Below are 21,717 nucleotides of genomic sequence, written 5' to 3'. Positions count from 1 at the left end.
GGACTTTCATGCAATGCAGGGATCAGAATATACATCTCCACAACGCCGGTGCTTCCCGCTATGCATGCTTGACAATCTGTGAAATGCTGGAGAATCATTGCTGCTGTTGGTATGGGAGTCCACCTTGACCGTAGGGGCTCTGTGGATAGCCCTGAGCGCCATAACCGTACTGCTGAGCACCGTCAACTTGCTGAGGCTGTGCGTACTGGCCTGGCTGGCCGCCGGCAGGTTGATAGCCGATTGGAGGAAGCTGGGGGCCGCCAATCTGTTGAGCCATCATGTGCTGCTGGGCGTATTGGCCAGGTTGTCCTTGAGACTGGGCCGAGTCTTGAYCAGAGCGGGCAGCTTCTTGACGCTGCCGTTCCTCTTCGGCTTTGCGGGAGTTCTCCTCTTCCTTTTTCTTCGCCTTCCATTCTTTGCGGATCTCTTTGAATTCTGTTGATCACCGTGGGTCAGTAAAAGGTTCTCAAAGATATCGCTCCGGGAACGCATGGGTAATCCCAGGAACAAAGGAGGCTAGCGACGCGGAAGCTAGCGTCATGGCCTCAAACGATGCACACCTTGACCAAGACTAATCAAAACAGAGGCACTGCTTTGAGCCTGAAGCAACATCACGTGGCGCAAAATAAAAGTTGTTTGTCGACATACCCTCTGGAGTCCTTTTTGTACCGTGCGACTGCATGGTGACATGCGCGTTCAAATGGTTTAGAGTGCCATAGGCCTTTTCGCAACCATTCCATCCGCATTTGTACATGCGCTCGATCTCCTCGTAACGTCTGYGCGGCCTTTTGTGCTGCTGGGCGCCTGGAATAGGCACGAATGAGTACACTGTGGACAATGGGTGCCCTCCCTGCGTCACGTTAGAATGATAAACAGCAGGATGGGCACCCATATAACCTACCGCAGGTGGTCTTGGAATGGCGTGCGCTACCATGTTCGGTGCAGCACCGCCTGTTGTTGCGGGTGAGTGATATCCCATGGGGCTCTGCTGCTGCTGCCCGTACTGTCCAGCCCATTCGGGGCGGCCGTACGATGTCATCTGCTGTCCAGCGTACTGCGGAATCTCATGTTGCGGCGGGTAGGGCGAGTAGTTATGCGGAGGGGGGTATGTCGGGCTCGATTGAGCGATGGATGGATCTATTGGAATTTCTGGGTCAGACTTTGCGATGTTGGGCGCGTGGCCGTTGGTTTGATTTCCATCATCGGAAGATGGAGACGGACTTGATGTTTGCGCCATACCGCTCTGCTGTGTGCCTGCAGGGTAACGGTTGTGCTGACCCTCGTATGAACGGATGTAGTCTGGAAAACTGCCCGAACGCGCCGATTGAGGGTAGCTTGAGTCTGGTGTTGCTGTCGCCGAAGACGGGTAGTGTGACGGCTTGTAGTCTTGACTTGGCTGCTGATATTGCACAGCTGCTGCTTCATCCATATGCAACGATTAAGCGCCTTGTAGATGCGTATGCAGATGCGTATGCAGATGCGTAATTCGGATGGATGTACAGCGGTTGGTTGGTTGGTGGTATGGTAGTAKCGTATGAAGTGGGCGACGCCGTCGATGAAGTAGTTCCCGCAGTTGAGACACAGAAAGGAATTGGTAGCGGTAGCGCGTTTCTCGGCTCTCTCTGCTTTTTGGACGGAGAAGGGCGACCAACGGAACTAACTACCTAAGAGCGTTGTTCGGGAACCCCAGGAGCTAGCCTTCAGTCTCAGGGCCGAAAGTTTCTCAAGCTTTTTGAGTGTAGACCCGAGGTAGCGGCAGTCTAGACGAGATTGGTATGGTGCTCAGGTTGTTGAGTAGCGCCGACGGCTAAGTGGCAAACAGATTGTGCCGGTCGATCGCGCAGTCAAGAACGGCGCGCTAGAGACAAGGTCCACGAGCGGACGACGAGAAACAGTCGAGATTCTGCTCTGACTAGCGTCGGTAGGCTCTGACGCAGTTTAAGAATTCGACCGATCGCAGGGTGGGCGACCTTTCTGGCAGCTGGGGGTTGCCGCTCGCGTGGCTGCCTGAGTGTTTCTGCTGGGTAACCTGTCCTGCGAGTGGAATAGAGTTTTCTGTAACCGTGGTCCGCGCACAGACCAGAAACCCCGTTATCTTACTGGCGGGGCGAAAGAGCACCACGGCGAGCGAGGGCTGAATTTGGCGGCTGAAGGACGGATGACGACGCCGAGGAACACGCAGGGATTTGTTGTTGCTGTCCTTTGAGCGACGGAGATGTGATGGCTTTGGACTGAGATCCGATGTCCGTCTCGTGGCGCTAGCTCGACGCGTCGTCTGAGCGCGGCAGTTGAGGGTTTAGACGAGCGGCGATTTCTTGAGGGTGGGATGGCCGTCCAAAAGGCGGTGACGAAGATTGTCCGCACACACGTCGGTCGCGCTCCTGYGCTGGCGACACTGGACCGTCGCGTCTGCGGTGGAATTCCACGTGCAACAGCGGCTGCTGTAGGATGGTGGTTCCCGCGCCTTGAGTGCTAGTGAAGTCGGCTCTTCACGTGGATGAGCTTGCGATGTTGCTAGTGTGCGGATGAACTAGGAGAGATGGGGGCAAGCGGCCAGAGAAACACGGGGCCACATGTGAGAGCCGGCTGTAGAAGTGGTGGGAAGGAATGCGATCGTCATCTTTGCGCATGCCTCGACTCCTCCGCCGGGAGGCGATGGAATCGCGACATGCACATGTATTGCACAAGTCGAGCATGTGCTAGATTCGCGCGAGAAGACTTTCATCCGCGAGATGTACTATTAATCATTCACAGCTGATTGGACCATCACACATACATGCACAGTACTTGGAGGTACGAAATATCGCTAGCCATCATCAATCCGGCTCCAACACGGCTCCGGGACGCCGATGCGCTCCCATGGGCCATACCTACCGGACTCAATCATTATTTTGATTGCGCCACTTGGTGCTCGTCCTCACTTRCGAATTGCGCATACCATGTCGCGGCGTGGGATGCACTCATTTTAGCATGGAGTGCAAGATTCCCGGCATGGCGATCCTGCAATCCTAGATCACCGCATGACCTGTGTATGCGATAGGCGGCTCTTTTTGCCCGCAGATATCGAGATTAATCCGGTCGGAGTAGTGGACAAAACCGCTGGCAGAACATCGCGTCAACTCGTCCGCCAGGTCTTATGCGCAGTGACAGGGTTCTCGCCAGACCTCCGCATGTGGCAGCATGCCGGCCTTGAGAGGCATCTCTCGCCTGCGTATGCAGCATCCATGGTGACAGTCCAAAATGACACACCTGCTTGCCCGAGATTTGCAGGCAAAGAAACATGTTTATTGTACGTGGAATATTAATGTTGGGAACCACAAGGCATCCACCATGCGACCAAGCAGACGAGCAATCGCAGGGACGAGGATGGGGAGTAGTCTGAAGTTTCTGGTGGTAGCCTTCACACCACCAGATCCAACCAGATGGGAGATATAGCTCCCGCCCTTAGCCAGTTCTTATGTTGACGACAGCGAAGTGTTCGCACAGCATCGGAGATCTACAGAAGCGTGGGAGTCCCTTTGTACACRGCGATAAACGCGACGGTGTATCAGTCGACCTCTACGCAAACCCCCCGTTCCCTCCCAGCTTCGTTTTGCCAACCGAATGTTCAATCGCCGACATCATGCAGCAGAACCTGTCCGTATGTGACRGTGACGACGTGGGCCCTGGCGCTCCACAAATCATTGGCAGCCGCTCTGCACGCATGGGGGCTTCATCACATAATCGACGCCGAATCAGACAACTCCGCAGCTCAAAATGAGCCGGCATTAGACTGCTGCAATTTGACGAGCTTCGCTTCGTGGTCCCCACTCACTCCGGCACGACGTTGATTGGCTGAACCACTAAACACCTCCGGGCTGTCAAGTTTGAAGTGTCTCATCAAGCACCGAGGTCGACTTCGCCAACAACTTCCAAGTCGCATCACAAATTCGCAGGTATGTCCACACTCTTGACGTCGATGCCTGCTCCTACTATATGGGTGGAACAACTAAAGGTTTAAACTTTCTTCACGAAGTCGCGACTAGTATCTGTAGGTCTTCAACGGGACTGTGATTGTCCGTTTCTCGAGGGGCGCTCAAGAATACGTCGGATGATTGCTCGACATTAAAGCGTCCATACCACGCATTCAAGCAATCCCAGCATGCTGCGGAGATGCACATCTCATCAGGGTCTTGGAGCTGTCGGATCGTCAACAAACGCATCAATCCCAGGTGATTATGGGGACTGGCGGACGGCAGTAAGCCACACTCTGAGCCTCTCCTTACTGTTGCATTGCATGACCTGGACATTGAAGCTCCCAACGACGGAAACCGCGCAATAGCCACATGTGGCATCTCTKCCCTGTACCTTTCCCGTTTATGACACGAGCACGTCGAAGCATCCGAACATCTGGGTACTCATTGATGCCTACCAGTGGTCAACCTAAGACACAATGCTATAGATGCGCAACTCCTCGGAGCGTTGCGAAAATGTCGTCGCAGGAGCACACCCATTCTCGAGTATCCATTTCGACGAGTGCAGCGTGCACCAGCACGTTACATTGCCATAAAGCTTACTGCTTAAAGGCCCAACCAGATGGAGCTTCGAATATGCGAGGCCGAGCATTGACGGATTGTCCAACGCGACTCGCGTTGCTTTCTGCACAGCCTCGTCTATCACATGCGGACCAGCCTTCCGTCAACGTGTGATCGACATCCTGTCTCCGCGGCTCGGTTGTTCTTTACTGGCTCACTCGAGAGTAGTTTTCACAAATAATTCAGCCACTGAATCAGAGCTACCGGTGCGCTGCGATCAGTACGAGTGTACGTACCGATGTGGACAATGCTCTGATTCTACGCGAGATACGAGCGCTGACTAGGCAGGGAAACAAGCAGCCCACTCTCAAATTTTGGCCCACACGCGTGTAGTTCTGGCCAGACCATTCGCAAGGATCTTGATCTGCCCCAACCTTCAGGCCTGCATGCTTGGACGCCTGAAGAAGCAAACACAGAGAACCTTGAAGCAATTTGTCGTGCGTCGAGAGGTCTACTGCGCCTCGTAGACTTCTTACGTTATGGCATCACAATGGCCAACCCTTCGACGACGCAGCGGGAGTAAATCAATATGGTGCATGACAACGTTGACGTACATGAGCATTGAGAACGTGGCTTGAGCGGCGATCACCCACGTAGCCCGTAGGAATTGGGCCAACCTCAGGCCCATCTGGCTTCGATCTTGATTAATTCTTCAAGCAGCGGATCACCAAAGTGGAAGACTGCAAGAATGCAATAGCCTTCATTGAAGCTTCAGTCTACTGGAACCTTCAACCTACTGACCCTACATCCTACGTCGGTGCAGAAAATGGGCTGCAGCTCACATATCACGGAAATGGAATGCACATGCAACTACTGGTCACTGCTCCTGCAGCATGCTAGCGAACTACTAGTGCTCTGTTCACCCGATCGGAGCACACCAACTAAAAACTGCCGGAGCTATGTTCCGAACTACTTGTTGGTGGGACGTCTCTGACTCCTTGACACAGCTAGCTCCGCATGCTGAGGGGCACGCAAGAACGCATCACACAAAATATGTGGCCCACACCCACATATTGCTCATGCACTCTTCGATTCTAAAAGACGTGATTCGGAAAGCTTCTGTCACGCGTGCTCCAATTGAATCGGCTTCTCCTCGGTCAGGGTGTTGGTTATCTACGAATTGGGAAGGTGAGCTCATGTTCATCTCCACATACCGTCTGCCCTTGGAGCTACTCCAGGATTCAAGAATCAGGAGGCGACGTTATACGAAGTCTGTAAGGCGGTTGAACTTGGTATGTGGCTTTATTAGACTTCCTCAYATGTTGGCGTACTACTCTCCAATCCTTCTATCTCAAATCAAGATGGCGATCACTAGGCAGTGGGAACCACTCGAGTCGACATGAAGGGATGCTTGGTACCCAGGCAGAATTGAGGAGAAAATCTGAAATTGTGCCGTGCTCCGAGTGATCAGCGATCAACGACCCAACATGGTGCTAAGCCGGGCGACAAGGTTTACACAGCAAACCAGAGGAGATCGTTCGCGTATCTCCTTTCGAAAGGTGAAGGAATCAAAGGAAAGCTACGATTTGCTGGTCCAAAAGTCTTGGGGAAGTCTCCAGACTCCCAGAGCCATCTCCACGATCACTCATTTGTCTTGAACGAGTCAGCTTGACACATCGACAGCTAATTATTGTCTCCTACATCGTTTGACCCACGGTGCAGGATCCGGCAATCTGCCCATGATTGCCACCCGATGTGGGAGTCACTGCGAGCCCTGAAAACATCAAAGGGGAAGCGAATCGGACGTAGGGAACAAAGACTGAGGCTTCGAGGCACCCCCGCAAGAAAGGTGACGCAGCATCACGACATACGTCGACGGCACCGCACAAATTCTGAAAGGATGTGTTCGCCTCGTACCGGGTGGCTACCTGTATTGAAGCAAATTCAGTAACACATTTCACTACCAGCTCCAAGTCTCTACATCGTTTGGCATAACGATTTGCATGACCATACTACCAGCTTSAGCAGAGTATGTCACATGCTAAATTCCAGACCAGTTGTGTTATTGTCAGGTCCTCCCAGACGGCTTCAGCGAAAATTCACATCGCTCGCATCCGACCGAGGCTTTACTCCTACATCACTTTGGCACAGCCATGTCATGATGCACATCTTCGTTAGCTATCGACATTCCGGTCCCGTCCGGAAAAAAGACTGGCTCCCAAAATAAAGACGGTTGGCGGCCATGCCTACGTTGCAGATGCGGAATCTTTCGCAAGTTCATCATCTTTTTATTACACTTCCCTGCCATCCTCAACGAGAGAATGGTCCCTCATATAAGAAACACAAATTCGTCAGATGCCTCTTTTCTGCAAAGTGTACCAATCACCATCAAGAGCCAAGCTACACACATTCATCTCATTCAAATTCATTGGTCAATTTTCACGCTAATTAAACTCCTGACCGGACCGCATGAAGACGAAGGTCTCCATGTCTCTCAACTCTCGACTCCTATGGACATTTGGACATTTGGAGACACCGCTACTATGCGAACCAGCTCTGCAATCGGCGGGTGATACACTTGTCTTTCATTCACTTCACTCTATTCAGTCACGCATCGGAAACACGTGGTTCTCACCCATAAATTTTGCTTGGAAATCTCCACATACGGATCTTATACGAAGACGATATCATTCATTAATAATCGACCATGAGCATCCGGTAGTGTTCGGGAGCCAGCAGCAGGCGCCGGCGGGTCTGTCGTTGAATTAAGGGGTCAGATCTATGCCCTATGCTGTTGTTGGACCCTTTGTTTCTATTCATTCATCAAAGATTCGGTACCGGAAACTTTATCATGAACTTCCAGACTCTCGAATATACCATCAAGGACACCTCTGTCCTCAGATGCTACAGCGTGATGTGGCTGTCCACGATCCTAGGATAAAAGTGTGGAAGTTGAAGACCCTCTACCCACGGCAGAAAGCAAGAAGAAGAAAAAAAAAAAAACTCATTCCGCGTTTGTTGTGTAAGAAACATTTGGTACTCGTGTAAAAGTTTTGGAAAGTTTGAATTCTCCCAGAGGTGAGTGAGCATCCGCTCCAATCCAGCATCCGACTCGGCCGCAAGCAAGAATAGGTGGCACAAGCAAGAATGGCCATTTTCTTTGACCATCGATTGATGAAATTCTGCCACGGAATGAGGCACTCACAGAAATTCATCAGAAGCGGAAACGGCGTCATTGACCGGATTGGCCAGGTGGTTTTGAGGCCTTGGTCGTGTGGCAATGGATCTGAATGGGAGGTGAACATGAAGGCAAGAATCCAAACCCATTACAAAGTGAGGTGGTTCACAAGCTTGCAAAATCTCAAGAGCAACAAATTTTCGAACAGTACAAACATGCACTTGATTTCATGATCTAGTAGTAGCACATTCTATCTCATGCTTTTGGCATCTCGCTTCCCTCACGCCGGAGGGAAGTGCAACCCTTCAAATTCCGCGGGCATGCATCTGCTGTAGCCTTGAAACGCCGTAATGAAAATTCCCTTCCCATAGAAAACTCCGGATCCATGAAATATCATCCCCGCTAATCTGTGGGATGAGTCGTATCGATGAGAACAGTGGCAACAGAAATTGACCAAAGCCAACATCTACCAGCGACTGCCGCCGCCACCGAGAGGAGCGTTATTCCCACCGGTCCAGCCACCGCGTCCACCACCGCGTCCACCGCCACGACCGCGGCCACCTCCGTGGTAACGACCACCACCGCCACCACCGCCACCGTAGCGAGCCATCTCGGCGAGGCGAGGATCGATTTGCTGCTTGGCCTCGGTGAGGAGACCGACAAGGTCACGAGCCTGCTTTGAGTCTGTGTGGTTGTTAGTGTTTGCTGCAACGTCGTCAACATGCGAAGGGAATACTCACTGTCAGTGGTGAAAAGAGTGATGGCAGTTCCAGTGCGGCCGGCACGTCCGGTACGTCCAATACGATGAACGTAGTCCTCAGAGTTGTTCGGGTAGTCATAGTTGAACACGTGAGTGATGTCCTTGACGTCTTTGAACGCGCAAAATGTTAGTGAGATGCTGCGGAGCAACGAGGTGAGTGAAGGCGAGCAATAGCAATCCTTGAAAGGATGCGGAATCTGTCAGGGTGCGCATATATGCAAACACCGCGTCCTTGTGTCGATATGACACTGGACGCTRGAGCGAACGCCAGGAATGGCATACGCACGCAGTCACACATTTACACCACACATGTCACGGGCCGTGCATATTCTCCAAAATGGGGGTTCCTTGGACGCGCGCAGCTTTGACACCAACGCAACATTGAAAGACTCCGTGGTCTCGCTTCTCAACTGATGACAATGCGAAGCAGAGAGAGAGGACGGACAGGCACGATGAAGCTCGAAAAGGGCTTCACCATACAAAAGTCTCCAAGGAACCTTTGAGAAGAACAAAGGAACACATACAGCCCTAGACGCGATGGTTATGTGTGCACGCCGAGGGCGCGGAAGCGCGGGCTCGGCGGGACAGATCCCACTTACTAATGGGAGGGAAGGGGAAGGGGGGGAATGATGGATAGCAAGCATACCGATACCACGGGAAGCCACGTCGGTGGCAACCATAATTGGGCTCTTTCCAGTCTTGAATTCGTTGAGCACCCAGTCACGCTCGTTCTGTTGCTTGTCACCGTGAATGGAAAGTGCTGGCCAGCCGTCCTGGCGGAGAAGTCGGGTGATGTCGTCGGCGACACGCTTTGTGGAGGTGAAGATCAGGATCTTGTGGGCCTTGTCCTCCATGATGGCCTCGAGGTGCTTCAACATCTTGTCGCGCTTCTCAAAGTCTGAGACGACCTCAACAATCTGGTGAATGCGGTGGTTGGCGGACAGCTCGTGCGAGCCAATGTTGACCTGGATGAAGTTGGTCTGGTAGTCGGCGGCCAGCTGGCGGACTTCCTTGGGCCATGTAGCAGACCACATGCAAGTCTGACGGTCCGGGCGAATTTGTCCGATGATCTTGCGAATTTGAGGCTCGAAACCCATGTCCAACATGCGATCAGCCTCGTCGAGGACGAGGTAGGTGACGCGGCGAAGGTTGGTCTTGCCGGTCTCGAGCATGTCGATGAGACGACCAGGTGTCGCGATGACGACCTCCACGCCCCTGCTAAGGTCRCGGATTTGGCCACCCTTGGGCACACCGCCGTAGACACACGTGTTACGAATGCGCGAGGACTTGCCGAACTTGCTAACCTCCTCTTGAATCTGGACCGCGAGCTCACGAGTTGGTGCAAGAATGAGCACAATCGGGCCGTCGCCTTGGGCGAGGAGAGGTTGAGCGTTGATGTGAACAATGGCGGGAAGGGTGTATGTGAGCGTCTTTCCGGAACCGGTCTCGGCGACACCGACGACGTCCCGACCTGAGAGGGACATCGGCCAGCCCTGAGACTGAATGGCAGTTGGCTTGTCGAAGCCCTGAGCCTTGACTTCGCTCATGACATAGTTGGGGAAACCGGCCTCGTCGAAAGTCTCGACTGGCTTGGGCACGTCGCGTCCCTGGATTGTGATTTGCGCCTTTTTGCGGAACTCGTCGACCTCAGCCTGAGTGCGGGCTGCGACTGCTGGGTCTTCCTTGTAGAAGGACTTCTCGAACTTTGGCATGGTAGCCAAGTCCCACTGCTGTGTCTTGAGACCAGCGCCGAGGTTGGACATGCGGTCGCCGCCTGCGCCGCCAAATCCACCGCCGCCGCCGCCACCTCCGTAGCCGCCTCCGCCTCCTGAGTAGCCGTTGCTGCCACCTCCGTAGCCGCCACCGCCGCTGTGGAAATGTTAGCACATGATTGAATTGAAATGTTTGATGGTGGGGGTAGTAGAGATATTGAACTTTCCCGACGGCCTGCAGGCGCGCCGATTCAGGCTTACCCAAATGAATGAGAAGAGCGATCATCGTTGCGGTCCCGAGGAGCGACAGAGAAGTTTCCACCACCATAATTGTCGTACCCGTTGGAGTATCCACCACCACCGCCGCCATAGCCGCCACCGCGACCTCCTCCGCCTCCACCGCCGTAGCCGCCGTAAGACATGACTGAGGCTGTGTTCTTTTCTTCTCTCAGAGTGGTCGAAGTCGTGTGTGGAATTATGTGTCTCTGCTGTGCGTGCTTCAAATACTGGTGTTGTTTTGAGGGACGCGGTGAGATGAGAGAGCGTGAAGGGTTTGTGAGGTTGATGTAGGAGATGAGAGGGAGGAGCGAAGCGAGAGAAAATAAAGAAGGGTTTTCAAAATTTGGAAGTCGCGCTAGGCAGAGCAAAACCTTATCAAAGATTGTTAGACTAGAGCACAAAAGCGGCGCTGCGGGAGTGTGACGTCTCGGTCGAACTCAGGCTACATGTATTGCACTACATGGACAATGATGAGCCTTTCCCATGTGTGAGAGCGGTCTCGTTGGTGTAGTGTCTGGCCAACGCTCACTGCTCTCCCTGACTCTGGGCGACTTTCTTCTCTGCAACACGTTCTTGTCTTACAGCACTTGCCCCTCGACGAACAAAGGCTCGAGCAAAGACTCGAGAGCTTTGTCACGGTGAGTCCTGACTATTCACATGTATTACAAGGCCGAGTAAAGGAACCGTAGATGTCCACGTAAGTTCTAGCTTTCTACGTCTCATGACTTGCTTCCAGTTTGATGGTTCATTTCATACRGTCGTCTGCCCCTACCTCACAGAATAACCTTTCCCCTCCGCGAGATGTATGTTTCCGTTGGTTGACCGCTATAAGGGCAGGATAAGTCAGGCAATGGCATATCATCTGCCAATTGCATGGATTGATACCCTTAGGGTGAGAGACAGCAGCGAATTGGCTTTTCGAGCAGACGGCTGCAACCTTTTCATATCATGTGTATTTGCTACTCCCATTGCGACTCTCATAAACATGTACTTCCTAGGTATCCTCGCGTCTTCGATATTCTTTCCGGTCATTACATTACTTCACTTCACTTCACTTCGCTCCAGCATTTCTAAGCGCTGAGAGATATCAAGAACAGGGAGATTTGTGAGCTTTCCAGGTCGAGAGACCAGCAGAAAGTTGATCTTCCCGCGCTAGTTGTTGAGGCATCGCTAAGCCTTTCGCCCTCTGCATCTAGACATCCTGCACCACGCTCGACTCAACATGGCGACCGAGGCGCCTACCGCAATTGCAGTGCCTGCCACAGTGAGGGTGCCCATCGTGAAAGATGTCTACCCGCGCGGTGATATTTACCTGGTCTGCGGCACCAACATCGAAGACGAACGAATGTAARTTTGCTCGTCAATACTCCACGTTCCCATGGACCTGCACTGACTCACTTGATGCATCTAGTCTCAAGATCCGCGTCTCTTCCGCGGTTCTCAACCTGAGCTCCAAGGTCTTCCAAGCCATGCTCAGCCCTAGATTCAAGGAGGGTACCGATCTGCTCCAGGCCACCTCCGCAAGCCCACTGGAGATTGAACTGGGAGACGATGATCCACAGGCAATGGAAGTCATCTGCGACATCATTCATCTCCGGAACTCCAGCTTTGCTGCCACAAATATACTGTCGCCAACGTGGGTGCTGCGAATTGCTCTCATTGCGGACAAATACGACTTCATCAGAGCACTGAAGCTAGTTTCAGGAATGTGGCTGAACAACAACTCGCTAGCAAAGCTGAACTCTCCACCAGCCAGCGGCTGGTATCCCGGTGCCGTGGGGGGCCATCTCATGCTTGCTGCCTCTTATCTGTTTCGTAACGCCAAGGGCTTCAAGGAGTTTGGCAGGAGACTATTACTCGACTGCGCCTTCGAAATCACCGCGCCCATTTCACAGCCTCATCTGGAGCCTATTCGTGATGTTCTGGGTAAGTCCGAATGTATTGACCCGTGTGGAATCACCGCTGAYGTCTTCAGTTGTCTTGGAGCAGGAAAGACTCAAGTTTCAATCACAGCTCGCCGACCTTGTGGAGTCAGAGATCCAGAGATGCTTGCTCCTCCGCAGAGTGCCGGGAGTAGCAGTCTGCACCCCGAGTTGTAACTACGCGGGAGAGTTCACAATGACGCTGATGGAGAATCTCGTGTTCTTGGGAGTGTGGCCAACCTCTCGTATCCGTGCCCACTCCCTCCAGCACAGCCTGAACGGGTTCAAGGCCGTGAAGGCCAGTAATCCGACAAATACCACCAAATCCTGCAGCACTACCAAGTGCCAGCTCGCTAGCTCTTTGTGCAGCAACTTCGGACACCCGCCCTCCATCAAGGAATTCCAAGATATCAGTAGGAGGATCATTGATGAGATCAAAGGACCATGTCTGGAATGCTTCGTCAGTGAGGGAAAGGTCGAGCTTGCGCAATRCAAGCACCCATATCCTTCTTGAGCCGTTTGAGAAGACTCTGGCCCTCCAATCAGTCGACTGCATCAATGGTAGGATGCCGATATCGAAAGAGAGGGCAAGTCCAGGACTACATCAATGTTAAGATGCCGATGTTGAGAGAGAGGGCAAGTCCAGGACAACATTGATGTTAAGATGCCGATGGTGAGAGAGATGGCACGTCCAGTGTGTATCAGCGTTCTTCCAGTCGATTCTTGCAGTTCTGCAGACTGCAACGAACATGCCAGACCAATTAATGTCAGAAACTGCGAGATAGAGAGTCTATCTCGTAATTTACACTCGATAACCCTAGAAATGCAACTTTGGAGGCACAGTGCTTTCATCGTAGCCGTCCCATTCATATGTAATCGTGTCGCTGTTTTGTAGGGTTAGGGTTGGGGTAGCAAAACAGCATAGCAGGATAGTATTCGATGATACAGGTATACGACACAGGTATACGAAGAGCATCTCTTCCAAACCGACTCTGACGCTTCATGCTCATGTCGTTTCTCAGGTGAAGATACACGCTGCTGAGTTCTCCATGGAATTTCTCATTTTTCGACGGCCGCTTTATGGCAAGCAATTCCACCAAGAAAAAAATCGTACCCAAGTATGCAAGAACAAAAACTCTCAGAAGTTCTATAGTGGCAGCAAATTCGTTCCTTGATCATGGTCCTGTTATGCATGCACCAGTATATAGTATCCAGCGTTTGGTGTTTTAGGCCAGGTCAACCCACTAGCGCCCCGAAAAGTCGCGCTAGAACACGATCTCTCAAGCAGACCTGTAAAGTGAATTAAAGCTTTCTCGCCTCTCCAAATTTTACCGCAACGATGCTTGAATGCCGCGCATGCGTCCTGCGCTGTGTTCGTGCCATTGCTGCCGATGGCGCATCTCCCATCAATGGCGCATTGRTCCTGACTCCCCGAATCTCTGCCCGAACCAACACCCGCCGCAACCTGACCACCACCTCCACGCCAGCACCGCAAGATGCGCTCTCGAACAGCTATCTTCCATCGGGACGCACCAACCCGAAGGAAGAATCCACACAATTGACCTCTTCAAGTACTGTTCGAGCGCTCCAAGCCGAGCTCWAGTATCTTACAGACCCGCTCAAACTCGCCTCACACATCCACTACGTCCTCCGGCAGAATGACCCAGCAAAAGCCTTGGATCTTGCGCGTATGGCATCCAAATCGACAGCATCATCCAGTGATGTTGTCGTGGCGTGGAATCACTGTGTGGACTGGCACATGCGCTCGGGTCGCGTGACGGAAGCCTTGAAAATCTACAATGAGATGAAGAAGCGAGGTGTCTTTCCCGATGCACACACATACACCCTTCTTTTCCGCAGYTTTTTGCCCACGGATGGGAAGAAAGTGGACGAGGCAACGGTGGCCAAGGCCACGAATATTTACTATTCAATGCTAACGCCTACGAGTCGCGTCAGACCGTCGATCATACACACAAATGCTGTATTGAGGGTGTGTACGTTGGCCGGGGATATGGATGCTTTGTGGGGTGTTGCAGCAAGAATCCCGGAGCGTGGACCGGGAAGTGCGGATACTGTGACCTATACCATTCTCCTCTCTGCCATACGCTGGGGAGCGATGGGGGCAGTAGACGAGGACGGGGTATACCTGGAACAAGTAGGTGGAAAGCGGCAAGGCGCCGTGAACGAAGGTAGACGGATATGGATGGAGTGTATTCAGAGATGGAGGAGCGGAGATCTAGTCATTGATGCGGAATTGGTCTGTCAAATGGGCACCCTGCTGTTGATATCAAACAGGATGGAAGACTGGGACGATGTTTTTTCTCTCGTGGAGCAAACTACACGCATACCACGCCAGATTGTCCCTCTCGACCATCCCGACCGACGAATCGGCCATGTCCCCCAAGAGACGCTAATCGGCGACGATGTGGTTCAGAGTACTCCTACAGCAGAAGAAGAGCAAGATGGATTTGTTCCAACGCCGGCAAGCAAAGCGTTCCATAACGTTCCTACCACCAAGACCTTCAGTAGCCCAATATGGGTCCTGGCAGGCAACCCGATCCTTRAACTTCTAATCCAAGCATGCATAACGATGCGCATTCCCAAAACGGCAATCGCCTATTGGGAACTCATCACCTCACCTCCACACTCCGTCACTCCAGATCTCAAAAACTACCAATCGCTGCTCCGACTCTTCCGACTCAACCGATCTTCCGCCAAAGCCGCCGCGCTTGTCGAGCTGATGCACTCACCCGAGGGAGGAAGCGTGCATCCAACAGGCTACACTTACCGGGATGCTCTTGCAGTCTGCGCTAGGGATCACAAGAATCCCAGCATCATGGGAAACGCGTTGAGGATTGTGCAGGACATGGGCAAGCGGCTGGATGATGTAGATGTGCCAACTTTAGAGGCTTTTCTGAGCCTCGCGATGACTACAGATTCGGGCCACAATATTTGCGGTGCTTTGGATGCGATTGATGTGTTCTTGCCGCAGATCGTGGCTCGAATCCCCGGGCAGGAGAAGGGCGAGGGAAATCCAGAGGAAGGCCGCAATGACATGATGCATCGCACCGGATCCGAGATGAGACGTCAAGAGGAGGAAGCGATGAGATTTGCCACACAGATGATTGGTTGCATTCAGAAGCTCATGACAGCCGAGATGGTGCCCAAGTATCAGTTGAACAGGTTCATCGAATGGAGGAATAGCCTCAACCGTAGCCTCAGCAGAGCTACGTGTGGTGCTGTTAAAAACTGGCATTGGGAACAGGGGGATGGAATCGCAGGGTACAAGACTCGGACGGAGCGAAGAGAAGAGTATAGGAGTGAGGATGGAGCAATGGGTCTTCGAGAGAGGGCGGACTATAAGCTGAGTCGGGAGAAGGGCTCGACATATGGATTGGTTCGAAAGCCTAGGGAAGAGGGCACAAGAGTGCAGATTTTCAGGTATGGGGCGTTGGATGACTCAGGGAGGCTTGTCACACCACCAGTTGTGGATAAAAACAAGAAGATGTTTGAGCGCCAGTCGGGAGGTCTTCTTCAACGACGCGTTGTGCTGGGTTCGCCCAAGAAGATGGCGACGAAGAAGAAGAACAAGAGCGGCAAGAAAGAGGGGACGAAAGAAGCGGAAGGAGCGGTTTCGGCCGGTGAGATGGCGGAGCAGTCGTAGATCCTTTCGTGGAGTCGGCCGCAATTCCTCCCAAGACACAGCCCACCCCACGCAATCAAGGCTGCTACACTTCAAGATGAAAGAGCTTCCTGCACAGCCTTTCACTGCCCCCGCTAGCATCCGCATGCGCCCAGATGTTCAAAAGGATTGCATGATATGGAGCTGCGCCTCGAAGCTGAAGCATCCTTCAATACCTTTGCAGCCGATCGCATAGCTGAGGTCGAGCAACGGACATTGTGGGTGTTTGCAAACACAGGCATGTGAGAGGAATGAGGCGCCGAGTTTGACATTCTTCATATTTTCAGCCTTGCATTCTGGACCATCTCGCCAAGCCTCGCTAGCAGCATGACCTCCGGCCCGCATCCTCTGCAATCCTTCGAAGGAGCCATCGTGAAGGGCATCAATGTTTTCACCTCGGCGAGGATTCAATCTCATCGTTAAGAAGGCGAGATTCTGCGGAAGTTCCTGACCTACTTTCTCTCGACTTGACTGACCAAGCATTTCGAAATGGCTCAAGTAGATCCTGGTACGTGAGATACAGTCGGCGAGTCGAAAAGCACACTCGTTGAAATCAACAGGAACCTGTCCACCAAGCTCTTCGTCCTATAACTCAACCTACGTTACCGAGTCAGACTGGTGGAAGAAGAATCCTACAGCGCTCTGCGGTTTCAATGCTCAACAACAGTTGTACACTTCCAACCTCACCTGTCAGTATTTTCGATGACCCGCGATGTGATGTACTTAGAACGCTGATTCAATTCTCTTGCTCCAGCATGCTGCGTACAAGATACCGTGCAATTGTACAGTGGATGCTTCTATTACTGCCAACCAATAAATGAAGATTCCTTCGGCAGATGTGTAAACAACATCCTCAACGTGACCTCAGGGTTTGGTACGATTTGCAATGGTAAATCCGCTACTGAGGGAGCTGCGAGTGGTATGCTGCCTATGAGTGGGATCGCAGGACTGTGGGTCGTGGGACTTTGTGTTTGGAATGCGTTCAGATGAGGAGGATGGGCCCGATATAACGACTATCATGCCTGTAAGACACTGTACTGCTGATTCATTATCAGATCAACTCGCGGATGCCGCAATGCACGAGAGTGCAATATGGTACTGGCGAAGTGAAGTCAACCGATGGGAATGACATGCCCATGCAAAATCTTTGGGAGTGAATGAACTCAAACTCAATTTGGCACGCTTAATGCGGCTTCAATCTGAATATCAGACAATCCATCACACATCCCCCGGCCCCGAATGCAACACTCGTTTCCGCTACGATCCGGATCAACAACATCACGACGCCAGCAACAAACACTTCAACCACTTCCAAGAAAATCATGAGAGACGTTCCCATCGCGCACCAGTCGCACCAAGTTTTCGAGGAAGTTCCTTATACCGAGTCTAAAGACAGCAAATCTGCATCTTCGAACGCGCAAGAGAATGAGTCCGATCCTCACCCCGAAGACTACAAGCGACTCACCTTCACTTCCGGGCCGATTTTGCAGAGATCCAGGCTTTGCAAGTTGCCGGCTGAAATGAAGAATGCCATTTATCGCTTCGTGCTCATTGAGCAGGACCTGATTCACGTCACGGCCTCTGGGTACAGCCGTAATGGTGGTTGTATCCTGGCGACATGCAAAGAGATCAGAGTCGAAGCGCTGGGTATCTACTACGACGAGAACAAGTTTCTACACTTCATCAGCAAATTCGACTCGACTCCACTCGTACGCTTCGAAACCGCCATAAATTTATTCTACCAAGTTCGAGGGATGTAATCGAATGTTGTGGGAGAAGATGGGTATGGCGTGTCTCTGATTGCACCCAATCCGAGCATGCGAATGAGATGTACAATGGATAGCAGTATGTATTATGTTGTGTAGAGTTCAGCTAGGGACTCTAACAGCGAATGACTCGAGCAACTGTTGGCGTGCGGAGCTCATCTTTAGTCAGAAAAGGACCATGTGGAATGGACGACTTACAGGTTGGTGAGACGGTCGAAAATTGGATGGAGCAGGAGAGGATTATCGAGCCAAGGGCATTTGGACAATATTCTGGTTGGGGGGAGGATCTAAGAAATGGAACGAGGTGCTGCAATCTCCTCGCGCCTACGCCTGTAATGTGTACACCAAACTCCAATATCGTGAATCATGTAACGCCTCTCTGATGTATGCCGTCTGTCGATATGCTGTGTCCCTTCTGCTGGCAGCTAAGACTAAACAAAAGGGAACATGTTGAACGTCAGATGCCCGCCTTCATCCAACAGTAGGAGTCGTCGCCTCGTCGATATTGATGCCGAACGTGTGAGTGGCCATACCATAGCTCGTCGCGACGGCTTCGCTTCCATACCTGCGTAACAGTTAGCAACAGACCCTCGTATATAGAACATCAGTACAACTTACACTCTCATCTCCTTCTCATACGCGGCCGTGACACCCTCTTTCCACCCTCCAGCTTCCCCCAACAATTTCCCCAGCAAAGCCGAATCTCGACACGCCGTGTTCGCTCCAATACCTCCCGCAGGCGTCATGCTGTGCACCGCATCCCCAATCACCGTGACTCGAGGGTCATTGGGCCATTCCGGGACACCAGATGGGGAAGAACAAGTGATTTTCCAAAACGCCGCTTCCTTTTCATCCATTTGCTCGAATAGAGACCTCACACGCGGATGCCAATTCGCTGTCAATGATTTCGCAATATCAGCAGCTGGTTTGCCGATGATGGAAAAGTTATCATTGGGAGGTTTGATGACGCCGGGTTGTCCACCCATTGTCCAGCCGAATTGGATGTTGGGATCATCCATATCTCCCGGACGAACGTTTGTGATTGCGAAGACGTGGCCGTCCGGATTAGTTTTATCTTTGAGCATCCAGACTCCTTCGCCGAGAGCTTTGAAGGCAGTTGTGGGAGCTTGCCCGTGGATTCCCCTGGCTCCGGTGTCGTACGTCTTGATTTTTCCTTGCGAGACTTGCTTGGCGATTTTGGAGTAGATGCCTTCTCCTCCGACCAACATCTCGCCTTCGACGGATTTCGAGCCGTCTTGGAAAACCGCCTTGACTCCTTCGGGTGTTAATTCGTAGCCAGTGACTTGCTGTCCCCATTGCACATATGGCTCGCATCCTTCCATGAACAGAGCGCGCATATCGCCTCGAGCAATGCCCACCGTCTTTCCATCTCTTGAAGCCAGAGCTTCCTTCGATGGACGCAGGGCACTAGATTCCTCGGCTTTCGTAGTTTCATCTTTGGGAGCCTCCTCAATATCCTCTCCGGTGACTGGGTTGATGTCGCTGACGCCTTTACTTCCGCCGGTTTTCCCACATTTATCCCAGAATTTGGGGAAGCCTTCAGGACCGGGACCTAGGACATCTTCAATGGCATCTAGTCCCTGGGCTGATAGGCGTAATCTGTACCCTTGACCGCGGAAGGAAAGAGATTGATCACGCTCGAAGACGAGGAAGGGGATGGAGTTGCGGAGGAGACTTCGTGCTAGAAGGAGAGATGCTAGGCCTGCTCCGGATATGAGGATTGGTTTGCGAGTTGCTGAGGCCATGTTTTGTTGGTGAAGGAAAGGGGGAGGAAGAGGGTGTCAAGCTTTGATGTTTCCAATGAGAACAGAGTGCTTCAATCACCGCCGGACAGATGGAGCTCAAAGAGTACAGTAGATGGTATGTTCTATGATGGGAGAGTCTCGAAACGATTTATTATCTATGTTTGGTGTGACGGGCTGGCGGAATGAGGTCCTCTGATGATTGTGTAAGCTTTCGGGGATTCGGTCGTTGATCATGTCCTTCCTTCGTCCTTGCCTTGCGTCACGTTAGGGTGGATGTTCTCGATGGCTGACTAAGGTAAAGACGGTAAAATTGAACCCATTCCGGATGCCCGTTCTTTCCTTCCTGTCACGATAGCCACCTTCTTCATCCATCTTCGACCTTTCGGCCTACAAGCAAAGTTCGAGGTGTCGTGGCACCCATTGTTATCTTGAAGAAGAATCATTGGATCATGCAAGTTGATACCGAATGTCGGCATGCAATGCCGGTTGACTTTGATTGATTTCGGCATCAATTCCGTGGGTAAGTTACTCAACTGCAGGTCTGGTAGGCTCATGATAATCCGTGCTGTATCTGATACATCTCTTTCCTTCAAAATCCACCTTTCAATCATACATCAATCCCTTGCTGCATCTCCAAATCCGTCGCCACTCTCATCAACGACATGGCAGAACATACCCCAAGACTTGCCATCATCGGCTGCGGTGCGTAAATCCCACCCATCAAAGACCTCCCCAGCATACTGATCCCCATCCCCTCTCTCTAGGCTTCATGGGCTCCGCAATCCTCCAAGGACTATTACAACATGACGCGACTGATGAACCCTCCAACAAACTCCAATACACCGCTCACGTTCATTCCTCAGCCTCAATGGAGCTCTTAAAGCAAACCTTCTCAGCCCACTCCAGCGCCATAACCTTCACTCACGGCGATTCTCAACTCACAGAAGCCGTATCATCCGCCGATATAGTCCTGCTAGGTTTCGTTCCCGGAGACCTCGACACCGTGCTCAGCACAGATAACTTCGCCTCTCACTTACGCGGCAAGATTATCATCAGCATGCTCGCCGGCATATCAACCTCTCAACTTCTTGCAAAACTAGTATCCGCCACTCCAGGCAGTCGTCAAGACCAATTCGACATCGCGAGGACTATTCCGACTCTTGGAGCCAAAATCGGGGAGAGCGTGACTCTGATAGCGGAAACTCCTACCCCTTCAGCAGCGATTCCCACCGTCGCAGCCGTCTTCAAGCGTATTGGTTCGGTGCATCATGTTCCTGAAAAAAGCATGGACACCGCCACGGCAATAAACGCAGCAGTACACGCTCTGGCGATTGTAGCGGTAGACAGTGCCGTGGACGCTAGTGTGGCAGATGGTATGTAAACAACCCTTCCTCCCCAACATCTCCAATCCTCCCAAAACGCCGACCCTGACGATGATTATCACATTCTAGGAATGCCCCGCGCAGCAGCTCTAGCCCTAACAGCCCAATGTCTCCAAAGTTGCAGCGCCTTGATGACGACAAACAAAGGCGGCATGACTCCCGAGTCCGTCAAGTCCGCAATGTCCACCCCGGCAGGAATCACACTCAATTCAATCGTACATTTAGACGCTCATGTACGACCGGGGATTGCGAGTACCGTGCGGAATGCTGTCAAGTATACCAAGAGCATGAATGATTGATTGAATTTGATTTGATCTCTCGAATTTTGAGATGAAGTAATAAGATTGATGAGAATAGGCAGATAGAGAATATGATTATTCTTCGCTCGCTCGCTTGGAATGATTGGGAGCTCGACGTGGATACCTTACCTAGGATAATGAAACAGTGAACAACTCCGCTAGCTATTCCGATGGTCATCTGTGAAGGCGAGAATGACATGCAATGGCCATATACCTCACTTGCACCGTGTCTCCAACAGTGGGGATGATGGAGTGAGGACATAATCGACACGGGAAAGTGAAAGACGCAGTGTAATAATCGCTGGCTTTCAATGCATGTATGTATACAACGCTACAACGTCCCAACACTACGAAGGGACCATCAAGAAACCCCAAATCGCACTCGCCCAAACAATGATGATGCATCACAACCAACCTCCGACCAAATGCTAGCTTGCACAGACCAAAAGACCTCCTC

The 21,717-nt window shown here is 52.0% G+C and overlaps 8 protein-coding genes, besides 2 other annotated features; 5 read left to right on the top strand and 3 right to left on the bottom strand.

Moving 5' to 3' along the window:
- Window positions 1–94: 94 nt before the first annotated feature.
- Window positions 95–1,237, bottom strand: RCC_01740 (uncharacterized protein; the record flags this gene model as incomplete). XM_023767026.1 has 4 exons in its annotated part: window positions 95–435; window positions 649–850; window positions 902–1,137; window positions 1,222–1,237. The coding sequence occupies 4 exons, from the start codon at window positions 1,235–1,237 to the stop codon at window positions 95–97; spliced, it is 795 nt and encodes a 264-aa protein (XP_023622794.1).
- A 6,921-nt stretch (window positions 1,238–8,158) lies between these two features.
- Window positions 8,159–10,215, bottom strand: RCC_01739 (probable p68 RNA helicase; the record flags this gene model as incomplete). XM_023767025.1 has 3 exons in its annotated part: window positions 8,159–8,376; window positions 8,433–8,561; window positions 9,099–10,215. 3 exons carry the CDS (start codon window positions 10,213–10,215, stop codon window positions 8,159–8,161), a joined length of 1,464 nt encoding a protein of 487 aa, XP_023622793.1.
- A 917-nt stretch (window positions 10,216–11,132) lies between these two features.
- Window positions 11,133–11,140: a sequence feature (Short protein (RCC_01738, CZT15899.1) was converted to a misc_feature.).
- Window positions 11,141–11,535: 395 nt separating this feature from the next.
- Window positions 11,536–11,599: a sequence feature (Short protein (RCC_01738, CZT15899.1) was converted to a misc_feature.).
- Window positions 11,600–11,665: 66 nt separating this feature from the next.
- Window positions 11,666–12,879, top strand: RCC_01737 (uncharacterized protein; the record flags this gene model as incomplete). XM_023767024.1 has 3 exons in its annotated part: window positions 11,666–11,758; window positions 11,862–12,369; window positions 12,419–12,879. The coding sequence occupies 3 exons, from the start codon at window positions 11,666–11,668 to the stop codon at window positions 12,877–12,879; spliced, it is 1,062 nt and encodes a 353-aa protein (XP_023622792.1).
- Window positions 12,880–13,704: 825 nt separating this feature from the next.
- Window positions 13,705–16,029, top strand: RCC_01736 (uncharacterized protein; the record flags this gene model as incomplete). The annotated part of the gene is made up of 1 exon (XM_023767023.1): window positions 13,705–16,029. One exon carries the CDS (start codon window positions 13,705–13,707, stop codon window positions 16,027–16,029), a length of 2,325 nt encoding a protein of 774 aa, XP_023622791.1.
- A 507-nt stretch (window positions 16,030–16,536) lies between these two features.
- RCC_01735 (uncharacterized protein) lies at window positions 16,537–17,037 on the top strand (the record flags this gene model as incomplete). XM_023767022.1 has 3 exons in its annotated part: window positions 16,537–16,555; window positions 16,608–16,736; window positions 16,802–17,037. The coding sequence occupies 3 exons, from the start codon at window positions 16,537–16,539 to the stop codon at window positions 17,035–17,037; spliced, it is 384 nt and encodes a 127-aa protein (XP_023622790.1).
- A 332-nt stretch (window positions 17,038–17,369) lies between these two features.
- RCC_01734 (uncharacterized protein) lies at window positions 17,370–17,807 on the top strand (the record flags this gene model as incomplete). Its single annotated transcript, XM_023767021.1, has 1 exon — window positions 17,370–17,807. One exon carries the CDS (start codon window positions 17,370–17,372, stop codon window positions 17,805–17,807), a length of 438 nt encoding a protein of 145 aa, XP_023622789.1.
- A 477-nt stretch (window positions 17,808–18,284) lies between these two features.
- Window positions 18,285–19,579, bottom strand: RCC_01733 (uncharacterized protein; the record flags this gene model as incomplete). XM_023767020.1 has 2 exons in its annotated part: window positions 18,285–18,378; window positions 18,432–19,579. The coding sequence occupies 2 exons, from the start codon at window positions 19,577–19,579 to the stop codon at window positions 18,285–18,287; spliced, it is 1,242 nt and encodes a 413-aa protein (XP_023622788.1).
- Window positions 19,580–20,241: 662 nt separating this feature from the next.
- Window positions 20,242–21,260, top strand: RCC_01732 (uncharacterized protein; the record flags this gene model as incomplete). XM_023767019.1 has 3 exons in its annotated part: window positions 20,242–20,281; window positions 20,344–20,952; window positions 21,031–21,260. The coding sequence occupies 3 exons, from the start codon at window positions 20,242–20,244 to the stop codon at window positions 21,258–21,260; spliced, it is 879 nt and encodes a 292-aa protein (XP_023622787.1).
- Window positions 21,261–21,717: the final 457 nt, after the last annotated feature.

Source organism: Ramularia collo-cygni (assembly GCF_900074925.1).
Source record: "Ramularia collo-cygni strain URUG2 genome assembly, contig: RCC_scaffold02, whole genome shotgun sequence".
NCBI classification, from domain to species: Eukaryota; Fungi; Ascomycota; class Dothideomycetes; order Mycosphaerellales; family Mycosphaerellaceae; genus Ramularia; species Ramularia collo-cygni.
The sequence above is the reverse complement of the archived record's forward strand: the minus strand, read 5'-3'. Positions and strand labels throughout refer to the sequence as shown.